Source organism: Chroicocephalus ridibundus, chromosome 5 (assembly GCF_963924245.1).
Source record: "Chroicocephalus ridibundus chromosome 5, bChrRid1.1, whole genome shotgun sequence".
In the NCBI taxonomy this organism is placed as follows: domain Eukaryota; kingdom Metazoa; phylum Chordata; class Aves; order Charadriiformes; family Laridae; genus Chroicocephalus; species Chroicocephalus ridibundus.
The window spans coordinates 29,594,212-29,606,291 of NC_086288.1; the positions used below are offsets into that span (position 1 = coordinate 29,594,212).

General features: G+C 36.8%; 1 protein-coding gene across 3 annotated transcripts in view; it reads right to left on the minus strand.

Moving 5' to 3' along the window:
* The window catches only part of RAP1GDS1 (Rap1 GTPase-GDP dissociation stimulator 1), a 102,386-nt gene that overhangs the window by 19,332 nt on the left and 70,974 nt on the right, over nt 1-12,080 (minus strand). For 2 of the 3 annotated variants that reach the window (XM_063335709.1, XM_063335708.1), the window contains exon 5: nt 7,095-7,241. The exons of the other annotated variant lie outside the window; for it this stretch is intronic. In XM_063335709.1, coding sequence (XP_063191779.1) covers nt 7,095-7,241 — 147 coding nt within the window. The remainder of the gene's footprint in view (nt 1-7,094; nt 7,242-12,080) is intronic. 3 annotated transcript variants of the gene reach the window in all.

Below are 12,080 nucleotides of genomic sequence, written 5' to 3' on the forward strand. Positions count from 1 at the left end.
GGAGTTTTTATACTTGTTGGATCAGAGCCATAAAAATCGCAGATTTTTACAGGGAGATAAAAACACATTACAACTTAAGTCTAGCAAATTCAGTATCTTCTCATGCTCTTGGAAAACTCTTTGCCTTCCAGATACTGCTGAGTGTGTGTGAAATCTTCATATAATAAAAATTGTGAAAAGGTTCTGGAATGTTTAGTTAATCTATGTTAATTATTATAAGAGTATTTTACAATGATCAATTTGGTACACTAAGTAAATGGCATAGTTATTACAGGTTATTAGGGATAAGCAGGAATCCTTATGGCTTGACATCTTTAATAAAGCTGTATTACTTACCAGTAACTGAATTTCCTTTGTTTTGGGGGGGAGGGGTGGGGGCGGTTTACCTCTTCCACAGATTCATGGTCTTTAGAGAAATTTATGATAACGCCATGACAGACATCAAAGAGCTGTTGAAGTTGTCAAATTTCAGGTAAGTACAAATTGCACTAGCGCATGCATTGAATGCCATTTTACCTCCGGCAGATGTGTGAGTCACTACCGTACCCTCCTACTTTATTCCAAACTGACTGTAAAAATCTATCTCTGAGTAGGAAAATTGTGGAGGGGGAGCTAGAATGGTTCTGTGGAGAAAATGATCATGTAGGAGAACTCAAGTTACTGGTAAATAATCTGTTTTTGTCCTTGGTTTGTGATTGTCCCCTGCAGACACTTAAAAATTCTGAAGGAAAAATGGTAGTCATGGAGAGTAGGAGAACAACGACACAAACCACAAATGCCATACAAAATTATGTGGAAAGAAATTGCTTTGTTACTAGACTATGCCTTTAGTGACTCTAAAATCACTTTATCCAACTGTAATGGACAAAAAGACAATTAATCTCTATGGGCTTCATTTGGCAAAGCATTCTGACATCAGAAACGTAAACTCTCTATTTTAAGCACGGCTTTTTTTCTGCTGTCTCTTTCTTAATACAAAATATATAAAAAGTGCAGAGGAGAAGACGAGTCGAAAAAGGGAAACCATATCCATCTTTGAAAGGTAACAGGAATCTTAAGAGCCAAATAGAAGGATATATTGTTGTTCAAGAGAGCATGGAGCGCACTGATTAAAGGTCTCCAGAATTCCCATGTAGGAAAAAGGGAAAAAGAAAATATACCAAGAAAGAACAATTGTACTGGGTCAAAGGTCAGGCCTTACACCTGACTGCATACCAGTCTCATTTCCCTGGAGTAGAAGGATGGCACCTGAGCACAGGAATGGTCTGCAGTGGTAGGGAGGGGTTTAGAGAATTGCCAATAAGGTAAATATTGATGTGTTGACCACAGTAAAGGAAAGGATAAATTTTCTCCTCCGCCAAAGACAGGACAACCCTGTGAGTCACAAAGCTGCATAGGAGGCAAAACCTTTGAAAATAAAAGGCTACCAGCAGCTATTTGCTATGTTTATACATAAGCCTGGGCTTGCCATACAAATTCTGAACTCGTCATTTACATCTGTATTACCACCAATAGGAGACTCTTTCTCTAGTGAATGCAAGGGCAAAGAAGAAGTTTAAGAGAAAAGTATTAGGCTTCTCATTTGTATGGAGACCCACAGCACTTTTTAGTTCAGAGAAATTAAAAACATCTAAGTGGCTGAGTCTTAGCTGAAGGACTGACAGCAGTTCTCAGGCTCTCCTATGAAAGACTGGGTAACTTGGAGTAACTGCGTGTCTCAGCCTTTCATTGCAGGAGGTGCTAAGGTCCTACTAGAGCAGGAGACAAATTCAGGGGACACATGCATCTATCCTACAAGCAGTTGCCTGACACGGGACTAAAGTGAGCCATGAAGCCAGGCAACACCGTGTCTCAGCATGAAACAGCATTTCTATCAGCTTCCTAAGCAGAACTTTATGCATAGTGAGCAGGAAGCATGAAAAACTGAATGCCTCTTTTGGATTTATGACCAAAAGCCACAAAAGAAATTCTCTCAGATTTTACACTACTATCACATGTTGCACTAGTAAGATGCCTCTGTGTTCTCTTGGGGTGAAAAGCACTGACAGTGATGCTGTACAGATGCATATACAGGTAGATAAAAGGCAATCAATACATGCGCCAGCACAAAGAATTACCTACCGAAAACTTGAATTTCAATGGCTCCATGTCCTTCGATGACACACATGGAAACTCCAAAGAGTAAGATCTGGGGAGAATATCCCAAATTGAGAACTTTATTGGGGGCATTTGAGTTTAAAATGCTGATTTAGGCTAGCTCATGATTTTGGACAGAACTTCAGAAAACAACTAGTCATTTCGTGTTTCATCAGTAACTGTGATTATAATGCTAAAGGAAAACTTGTTTTGTACAAATTGGCTGCATAATTTCATACCCTAGAGAAACCTGCTTGCAATCCCCACATCTTTGTTAAATCATCCTATAACATATAAGTGATTGTATTGATTATCTCACTATCATAAGAAACATACTTTTTATCTGCTTTTACATGCTTTAGGTTACTTTGCATTTGTATATTTAGGTCTTGAAAGCATGCTAGACATCTTTAGCTGTGATGTAAATGAAACAAAACCCACGGAAAGCATGAAAATTAACAAAGGTAAGTCTTAGAAGGAAGCATTACTGAAACATTGCTGTTAGACCATAATAATGGTGCCATAATTCTCCCTTTTCATTTCTTGTGTATAGCTTTTGCAGATGGTAAACAGTGCAAATCAGTCCCCAACATTCATTCCAGTCGCTGAGAGTTTTGTGAGAATAGGAAAGGCTTGGCAGCTGTATGCTTTAACATCAGAATGTTACATTTTACAAAAGCGCTGAAGGAAAGACAACCTCGACAGACTGAAGTTTAATATGAAATGAGATGAGGAAGCAATCTATAGACATAATAAGTTTTATCTATATATATATGCCTATATATAAACATACGTATACTTTCACAAAATGTATCCAATTAACTTTTGATCTCCAATTTGACTACGTAATAAGCCAATTGGCCTACTTCTTCCACCATTTCTGCATTTCTTTAAAAATGCTTTCATGGTTTGTTTTATAAATCTCAAGAAATAATTAGCTACCTTACAGACTGATTCCATTAACTTGTAAATAGTCTTCACTCACAGGATTATGAGGTCAGCAAAATAACCACTCATGTGACTAACTTTTACGTGAGTGTTTGCATACGTTTATTAGTTTAATTAGATTAGTTATTAGTTTTTCACTCTTTATCCAAGCCTGCTTTGCCTCTTGCTCTTAAGCAGATTCATAGATACACAGAGACTATATGTAATGATACTAGTCTTAAGAATGGGAGATGCACAACAACATACTGAACTCACTGAAAGGTGCCCAAACAGCAGCTTTAAGCATGGGTGCTCTGTACCCCAAATTAAATTTGCATAGCTTGACAAAGAAAGATTATAGACTTCTGTCAAGATGTGCTTCTTTTGGGATTAAGCTATGAGCGCAAACATTCGCAAACGTGTGACACGTTTGTTTCATTCCTACCCATAACTGCAACTCTGCATTTTAAGAACTAATAAGGGAAAGCAGGGATGAGCTACTTGTGTTTGATTGAATTTGGGTAGTAAAATACGATTATGACAGAGAGTCAAGATAATCTGGTCTGAAGTCAAAGGGATGTGTCCCATCAGAAAAAACCTCTGATTTCTAGCAACACTATTAAAAATTGATATTCTTTTTTGGTAAGCTTAAAAGAGCTGCAAGATATGCCAAAGCAGTATTTGTTCTGTGACTAATGAAATGATAAGATACCTAGGAGGCAAAGGAAGAACTGAGAGACAGCAAGGCAAAAATAATTCCTGAACACAAGCAGATGGCACGAGAACCTTGTAAACGGAATCTTAGTTTTAAAGCTTAGACAACAGTGTTATGACTGGAGTTACAATTGCAAGCTGAATGTCCAGAATAGGGATTAGATACAAGAATGCTCCATTAATTTGCTCTGTTTAGGGGAAGAAAATATTACTTGTAGCTGTTCTTTAGTTGCCATTTTTTGTAAAACTCATGTGTGATAATGCTAATTCAAAAACTTGAAGTACTCAAGAATTAGTCTCTCATTAAAAAAATAAGGTAGTTGATAGCTATTAAAAATAAAGTAGTAGCTATTGGAAAAAGAGGGCAATTAGTTGACTGGGAATTACAGCTGTTTAGAACCAAATAAAACAATTTATGTACTCTTTGTTCATAAAATGCTAAGGATTAGAAAATATTAGAGTGTTCACAGATAATTAGATGCAGCTAAGAACCCAATGTGCTGTAATCATCCTTATCTGGGTAGCTAGTGCAACTTAAAAGAGTGCAAGTCATTAAAAGCTGTAAAGAAATCTTCAAAGTCCCCACCTGTAATTTTTGTAACATAGCATGCTAAGCAGGAAAAGATTACAGAAACAAGAGAAGAGAAGGCAGAAGTGCTATTTCAAAGACTGAAACACTTCCTTCTTACATTTCCAATATTTTGTCTTTTATTTTTGTCCAATTTGTTTCCATAACTACTGACAAAGCAATCTGGGACTCTAGGCTGCAATCCCATACTCCTCATCCTTCAGCAAAACCAATGCAGTGTTTATCTTCTCCATAAGTAACGTGGGACCAAGCCTTTGCAAGTAAATCCTGAAAATGGTATCTGATAATCTGTGAGCACAATTAACTGTCAGGACAAACTGAGTTTTCATGTTTAACAACAGGTCATCAAAGAATTGCATTTACTCAGAATATTATCCACCTAATGCTGCAATATGTGGAAGTAAGTGGTTGTCTTGGGCTCATATGTGACATTGACTGATGTTCTGAAAATTTACGATGGTCTGCAGGTGATATTTTTAGAGTAGCTCACAACTATGGTCCAATTTTACTTGTGTCTCTTAAAACAAAACTGGCAAAACAGGCCACCTACAGGTCTCTCCATGTATATCCTGCAGGTAGATAACTGAGTTTTCTTCTAAAAATTTAATCCTCTACTTATTTTTTTTAATATTGATTCAGCAGATTATTTGGGGTTTAATTAAGGGTTGCCCCAGTCAGTGGGCAAATTCACAATGGAACTGCAGGACACAAGTTTTACACAGCATACCCATGAGTGCTGGGCCTACCAAAAGGCCTTTTCTCATGGAGACCACCAAGTATGTGGGGTAAGGTGAGGGTTTGGGAAGCTCCCAGCAATCCTCCCTGATGTGATGGTAGGACAGAAGGGTGGTGTGCACCCAGATCCAGGAGCTGGGAATAGTCCTGCATTTCTCACTTCTGACACTGCTTTGGTGGCTCCTGTGAATGTTGCCTCAGTTTGTTAGTTCGGGTGCGATGAGAGATGTCATTTAGCAGAGTAGAGAGCAGGTAGTGAATCCTCCTCATTGTCACTGAACTACACAACTGCTTTATTGATTGCATCAGAATAAGCTAGCTTACTAGATGGAATGAGTCATTTATTCAATGTTCGTAACAGTTAAACTGTTCAGAAGCTGCTTGTTGGAGAGATTTATCTCATAATTAGTTTTCCTACGGAAGATCTGCTGGGAGCTTGGTCACTGAAGCAAAACTGATACAGTATCTCTACACAGCGCTTTTGGACTGGTCTGTCTTGAGCTACCAAATATACTGGATGCTCATTAGTCTTAATACAGAGGATTTTGGTAGCTTAGAAGTGAGAATATCTATTTGCTCCAAATATTTTAACAAATAAAGAAAATACAGAAAATACAAAATTCCATACGATATGGAATGTAATAAAATGTGACACTCATGCAGACATCAAGCAAAACAGTTGCTGAAAATATACGAAATAAAGGAAATAGAAAGTTATTATTTGGAGAAGAAGGAAGAAGTAAACAAGTATTCCTAGATAATACTAGGAAAAGAGGAGAAAAAACAAATGCAAGAACAAGAGAAAGAGATGAGATGCATACAACAGTGATATTTGGAGCTGGGTACATAACACTAAGAGCAGGAGTTCCAGAGAGATGCTACAGAAAACACATAAGGGAACTACGCTAGAAGATATGATAAAGCAGATCAAAAATTTATACAGTAAAGGTAAAAAAAAAAAAAAAAAAAAATTAAGCCTATGGACCATCCTGAAAAGTAGAAGAGTTTCAGGGACATAGATTTGGAAAGTGAGTTACAGCAAGTGATAACTCTAAGGATATGGTGAGCAGCTAATAAAGAAGCTATTTCTTCCTAAGCTAAAACACTATAATTCAGGAAATGGGCATGATCAAAGAAACAATGTGATTAGCTAACTACATTTTCAATTTGTGCCATTACAAGTCAGGAGAACAGCCTCTATTTAGCTTTCCTCATTTATCCCAATTTTCCTAGAGATTGAAATTTTGAAAAACTTGGAAATACGTGAATACCGTCAATGTGTGAGTGCTTTGGCATATTACCACACTTGCGTGCAGAAAAGCACATTTCTACAACTAATGTAGATCACTATTTTCTTACCCTCCGTGGTCAAGGATTTCTCGTTTAAGATACTATCTTGTGCTTTTATCCCAGCCCCTAAACATCTCCGTTTAATGGGATAAAGAACATAAACTTATAATTTGTAGACACAGAAGAGTGTTGAACATACGCATAAAGTATTCCCCATCTATCTTAGAAGGAAGTAACATGTGGGTTTATATACATTTCACAAGGAGAAAAATGACTAAGGAAAACTGGCATATATACCCCCAAATCGTCACCAAGGCAACATTGCCTGCCTGCAACAAATTAGTCTTACGGTGTTGTTTGATATTAGATGAAAAAGAGAGGACTTCTAGTTTACTTCTGTAAATCTATTTTTTTTTCCTAAGGTCTATGATACATCTCCATGTATTAGACAAAGAAATAAATTCCAGAAATTGATTTTAAAACTTTATACAATATGCTATACGGAATTGCATGAGAAAGATATCTAGTATTTTTGGAAACATAACTTTACTGAAAATTCTGTGTTTGAAATGATCTTTTCAGAATAACTTAGTGTTAGTATCCACAATGTAAACCTACAGTTGACTTTAACTTTTATCTTTTTTCTTTTTTTGATGGGGTTGTTCTCTTGGTAGACATAAAGCAAATTTTCGGTGTTGTTTACCATTCTCATTGCTATAGTTCATCAGCATGCCACAAAAGACAGTCAAGAGCTTCTCACTGGCTGGATCTGTTTTACTGCACAGTGACCTTATATGGTCTACTACAATATGTGCACCACCTGCACGGTCAACTGCGTTCCTGCCCTCATCTGTAAAACAAAGAGTTACATTAAAAAAAAAAAATGAAACCAAAACCCACCGAAGAGTCCCAAACATAACAGTAATCATACAAAATGAAGCTTTTAAACAGAGTGAAGTCGTTCCTCCAGTGTTGTGAACTTCATCTAGAGAGATGCTTGAGGGCCAGCTTTTAGTGTAACAGAGCTAGGAAAGTGAAAATACCTACAACAAAAGGGATTAACCACCTGGCACTAATACCTTTGTAAAGAAGTTCAGTGTTTGAGGCAGAGCTGCTGCAGCCGATAAATAATATTCTGAAGATACACTGGATTTTGCCAAAGGCAGGTTCTGAGCACTTTACAAAGCCTAGCCCATACACCCTTGTGGACCAGGTAAAATACTCTTGCTGTTATGCAGATCAAGAAATTGAACTAGAGAAAATAAATTGCTTAGGTTACTTAAAAACAAAATGGGGAATAAAATGGAGAAAACAGACAGAGGTACTAGTTCCCAGTCACAAACTCTGTTTGTGCACTCACTCTGCCACATGCTATGTTCTTTGTCCTTCTATACCTGAAATTTAATACCACTCTCAGATTCTTTTTGTATGGTTAAAAGAAAAATTCACTCTGCATCTATAATAGGCTACAACGTTCTGAGGTTTCGTAAATAACACACCATAATCTCTTTTATGTAACTCTTTCTGTATAACAAATCAGATTTGATATATCGGTGTAGGAATAAAGGAAAAATTGGCCTTCGATTACAGTAGTCAACAATATCACTTCCTTTCCCAGCAGGCAATCAGCAACCGACAACAGTCAATAACCTAAATTCCAGGGCTTCCAAAAAGAGAGATTTCCAAGTGAATTACAGTTGGAATCAACTGGAAAATCTGTATGAAAATAATACCTTGAGGCGAAAATCACTAAAGCAAACGTTTTGCAAAATAAGACAAAAATCCCTTTAATGGCCCCAAAGCAAATCTCGTCTTTCCCTTGTTATTCACCACTGATTCATCGCCCCTCTCTCTCCCCATCATACATAGAGGTCAAGCTACCAAGTTTTCCTCACTCTGCAATGTATTCAGTACGAAAACCAAGTTTGTCCACATTTATAATATGATCTTCCATTATAAAGTATTCCAGAGCTGTGCAAAAAGAAGTTTCTACATCTTCCAATTCTTGTTAATACTATTTATGAGGCATATATACCACTTACATACTATAGCTATAAAAAGAATTATAAGTATTGTATATAAACCTATACTATACATACATTCATAATTATACATATATATATATATATGAGGGGTATATACAGGGACTGCAGATAATTTGCTGAGTGGAGCTGAAGGAGGAAGGGTAATTCTTGGTGGATCTTAATTATTAAATATTACCAAAGTAATAATTGTTTTGCAGAATGAGATAACTTCTAATAGAGGAAAACCATCACTGCCATGACTGCCTCCGTGATCAGGACCTCAGGGGACTGTGTTTCACTGCAGGTATGTATATTCCATTTTGAAAAAGGAGAAACTGAAATCTGTTTACAGTCAAACAAATTCAAGATAAGATTCCGTGTCAAGGAAGGACTATAAAAAAAAAAAGGAAAAATATAAAAGAAATAAATTTCTCACATCTTTGATGCAGTGACAAAAATGTAAGCATAATGCTGAAACAAAAGGAGGTCCTACACCATAATATAGTGACACAATATAGTCAGGTGTTTACCAAACCGTCAGAAAAAAAACCAACCGAACTTGGCTGGAATATTCCAGCATCCTGTTTTATGTATCCTCCTCTTGTATTTTTTTTATTACAGAAGTTATGCAAATGCATGATTTTGTATTTGACTCACCTGTTTTCTGAGTCAAAACAGGTATGCAAAACGAAACTGAATCACTGATTCTGGATCAGATGGACTGAATGTGGTCCTCAAATTACTATAATGCAATTGAAATCAACAAACTAAAACCATCATAAAATTAAGCTTGAGATAAGAATCAGGTGTCAAACTTTTTCCCATGTCTCCACATGGAACTGCATATAAAATATATAAGCAAAGAAAAATACAAAGGTAGAGTTGGGTGTGAGGGTCTGGAAGCAAGGGTTAAAAAACCAAAAAACAATTACAAGCCAGGTTCCTTACCCATATGGAATCTGGCATAACTCTGAAAATAATTGCGTGATAGTATCTTACAACAAATGAGAATATAACTCGTACATCCTTTTACTTCCATTCTCTCAGGTTTGTCAAAGAAGTTATGTATCAAAACCTGCTGTATTTTTCAGTACGTAATAGTCTTTCACTTCAAATACATAACAAAACTCTTATGCATGCAATATTTTTGTTAGGTAGATAGATGATCAGCTTCTGCCGTACAGACAGCAAAAGTAAGGCAGAAAGATTCAGAAACAAAACTCACTGCAGGAAATGTCTCTTGACGTCTATAGAATACCCAGAAAGTTAGGATAAAATGAACTTCAGGATCCCTCCCAAGTAGGCGGCAGGTTATAAGTGCCACACTTTGACATGACTACATAGCCTGGCAGATTCGTAAAAAAGATGCCTTAAATGAATTTGTTGCTCCACCTCTTTCCTGTTCTAGAGCTCACCCTGCTTCTCTGCCCTAGGCAGCTGGGTGAAGAACAGACCTGGGCTAGTGCTGTAATTAGGATCTCCTGGTGCTGCCTTCTTATGCCCAAGAGGATTAACTCAGCTCATTAGTGCAGGGCCACAAAGAATCCTGTACCAGATGTAGGAGGAGAATTCTGAAGGTCCTGACTACCCACTCCAAGCTCAGGCTATGACACTGCGTTGCATGCCCAAGCAAAAAGCGTGTTTCTGACTCAGAATGCTCCATGTACTTATTACTGACTTGCTTCTCCCTGTTCCGTCGCTAAGAAACAGATTTTGCACACAAGAATACTCACCGAGCTCCAAATCATTTACAGTCAAAACAAGACCGCAGCATGTTGCTGTGTCTTGTTCTCAATCCAACCACTACCTTGCAGTTCAGCAGCTCTATGAACTCCCACACTTAACGTGCTTCCAGCCTCCCAAAAGCTGTGTTGAAATTTTTCCTGTGACCTTTTTAAATAAACATTTGCTATTCCTAAGAGATCCGTGATTGAACAGTTTAATGAGAGCATTCATATTGCTGCTTAAAAATGCTTCATTACAGCTCACAAAGGGTAATGCTGTTGCAGCTTTTTTTTTTTTTTAAAAGCAATATCGTTTAAAGATGCCAGAATGACAACAACCCAGGGGACCAGAGGGAACTTTTTTTCCTACAAAATGTACAGTAAGATTTATTACAGAAGGAGTTATTACTTCCACAGTCTTCCTTAGCTGAATGCAACGCAACCATCTCTAAGAATTAGTACAGTCTCTCTTTCTAACCTGAGTTACTCACAGGAATTTTATGCAAAACTGGGTTTCAATGTGGATTACCAAATTACTGGGATCGCTCACATTCCCCTATGAACAGAGTCCTGTCAAATTCCCCTGTGGCTCAGCCATGCCTGCTCCAATGGATGCCCAAGTCAAAGACTAAAATTTTTTAGTGCATATGATTGGTAGGTCTTCAAAATGCAGCACTTAGAGTAGTTTCAATTTGCTTTTCCCAAGATGTGTTTGCAAAATTTTCCCTTGAGTTTTCTTCCACAGTTTACTAAACCCTAAGACAAACCACTAAGTCATAAAAGGTTAATAGAAAAAAGAATTAAAGCAACAGCTTGAAGTATGAAAACAACATAAAGCATAAGCTATATAAAGCCAATAAATTATTTCTAAAAAACCCGCACCAGTACTTCGATTTCTGTCACCACTGTAAGGTTATTATTTCTGGAAATATAGTTACATCAGGAAAATGGCTGTGCCATAGTATAGGCAGATATCAAAAAATACTTTTGCAAATAGCTCACCTAGTGCTCTTTAATCTAAACCTTAAATAAGCTTTGTTATTCTCATACTGCGCCCTTTTTTTAATTTAAAGTTTCAGCTTTGCCAATCCAAGTGACATTAAAGAAGCAGATGCCTCTCATACAGATTGGGACAAATCCATTAATGTTCTATTAGGATATTGAGTTGTGTCTTCACCAGAAAAAACACATTAGTTTAAGCAGTTCTAAAAACTCGTGTTTTACCCAATTTTTAATTAAGTTTTAAAATATATTGGTCTGGTTCCTCCACTATTCCAAACTTTTCTCTTTCTCGTCTCTAATATTTAAACTATAGGTCAGAAGTCATTTGTGCTTTGGAAATGATCCTGGTCCTGCAAAGATGCACACTGTTATTTAAGTGTGTATATTGTGAGTAAACACACAGGCTGGTGAAAATTAGGTAGGTGTCTATGATTCTGATGGTGATGGCATCATAGCTAGTTAAATAACAACCAAGTAGAAGCATAGAAAATTAAGTTCGGTATAGTGATGTACTGAATGGTTGTTTGAAAGCTCGTCCATTTCCTTCTCACAAAAAAAAGTTAAGTCATGGACACTCCATATTATCTTTGCCTACCCTATCTTTGTATCATGATGTCCACAGTGCCACTGCTTTCCAAACAGTTCTTTGCTATGTCTTTGTTACTGTATGATTCTGAAAGATGAATTTTGTGTTTCATACTACAATTTCATATGTAATGGTATTTCTCAGTAGGGGCTCTATATTGGCTTGCAGACCATAAAATAGATTTAAGCTTTAAAAAGCACCAGGAAATCACAAGTTACCATGTCATTACAATGTTTACTATATATATAGGTCTCAAAAATATACCAATTTATCAGATAATCAGCTAGAAAACTATTTGACATCTTTTCTTAAGAATGATCTTTTGGGCTTCAAATTTAAGATTGGTACTTTGA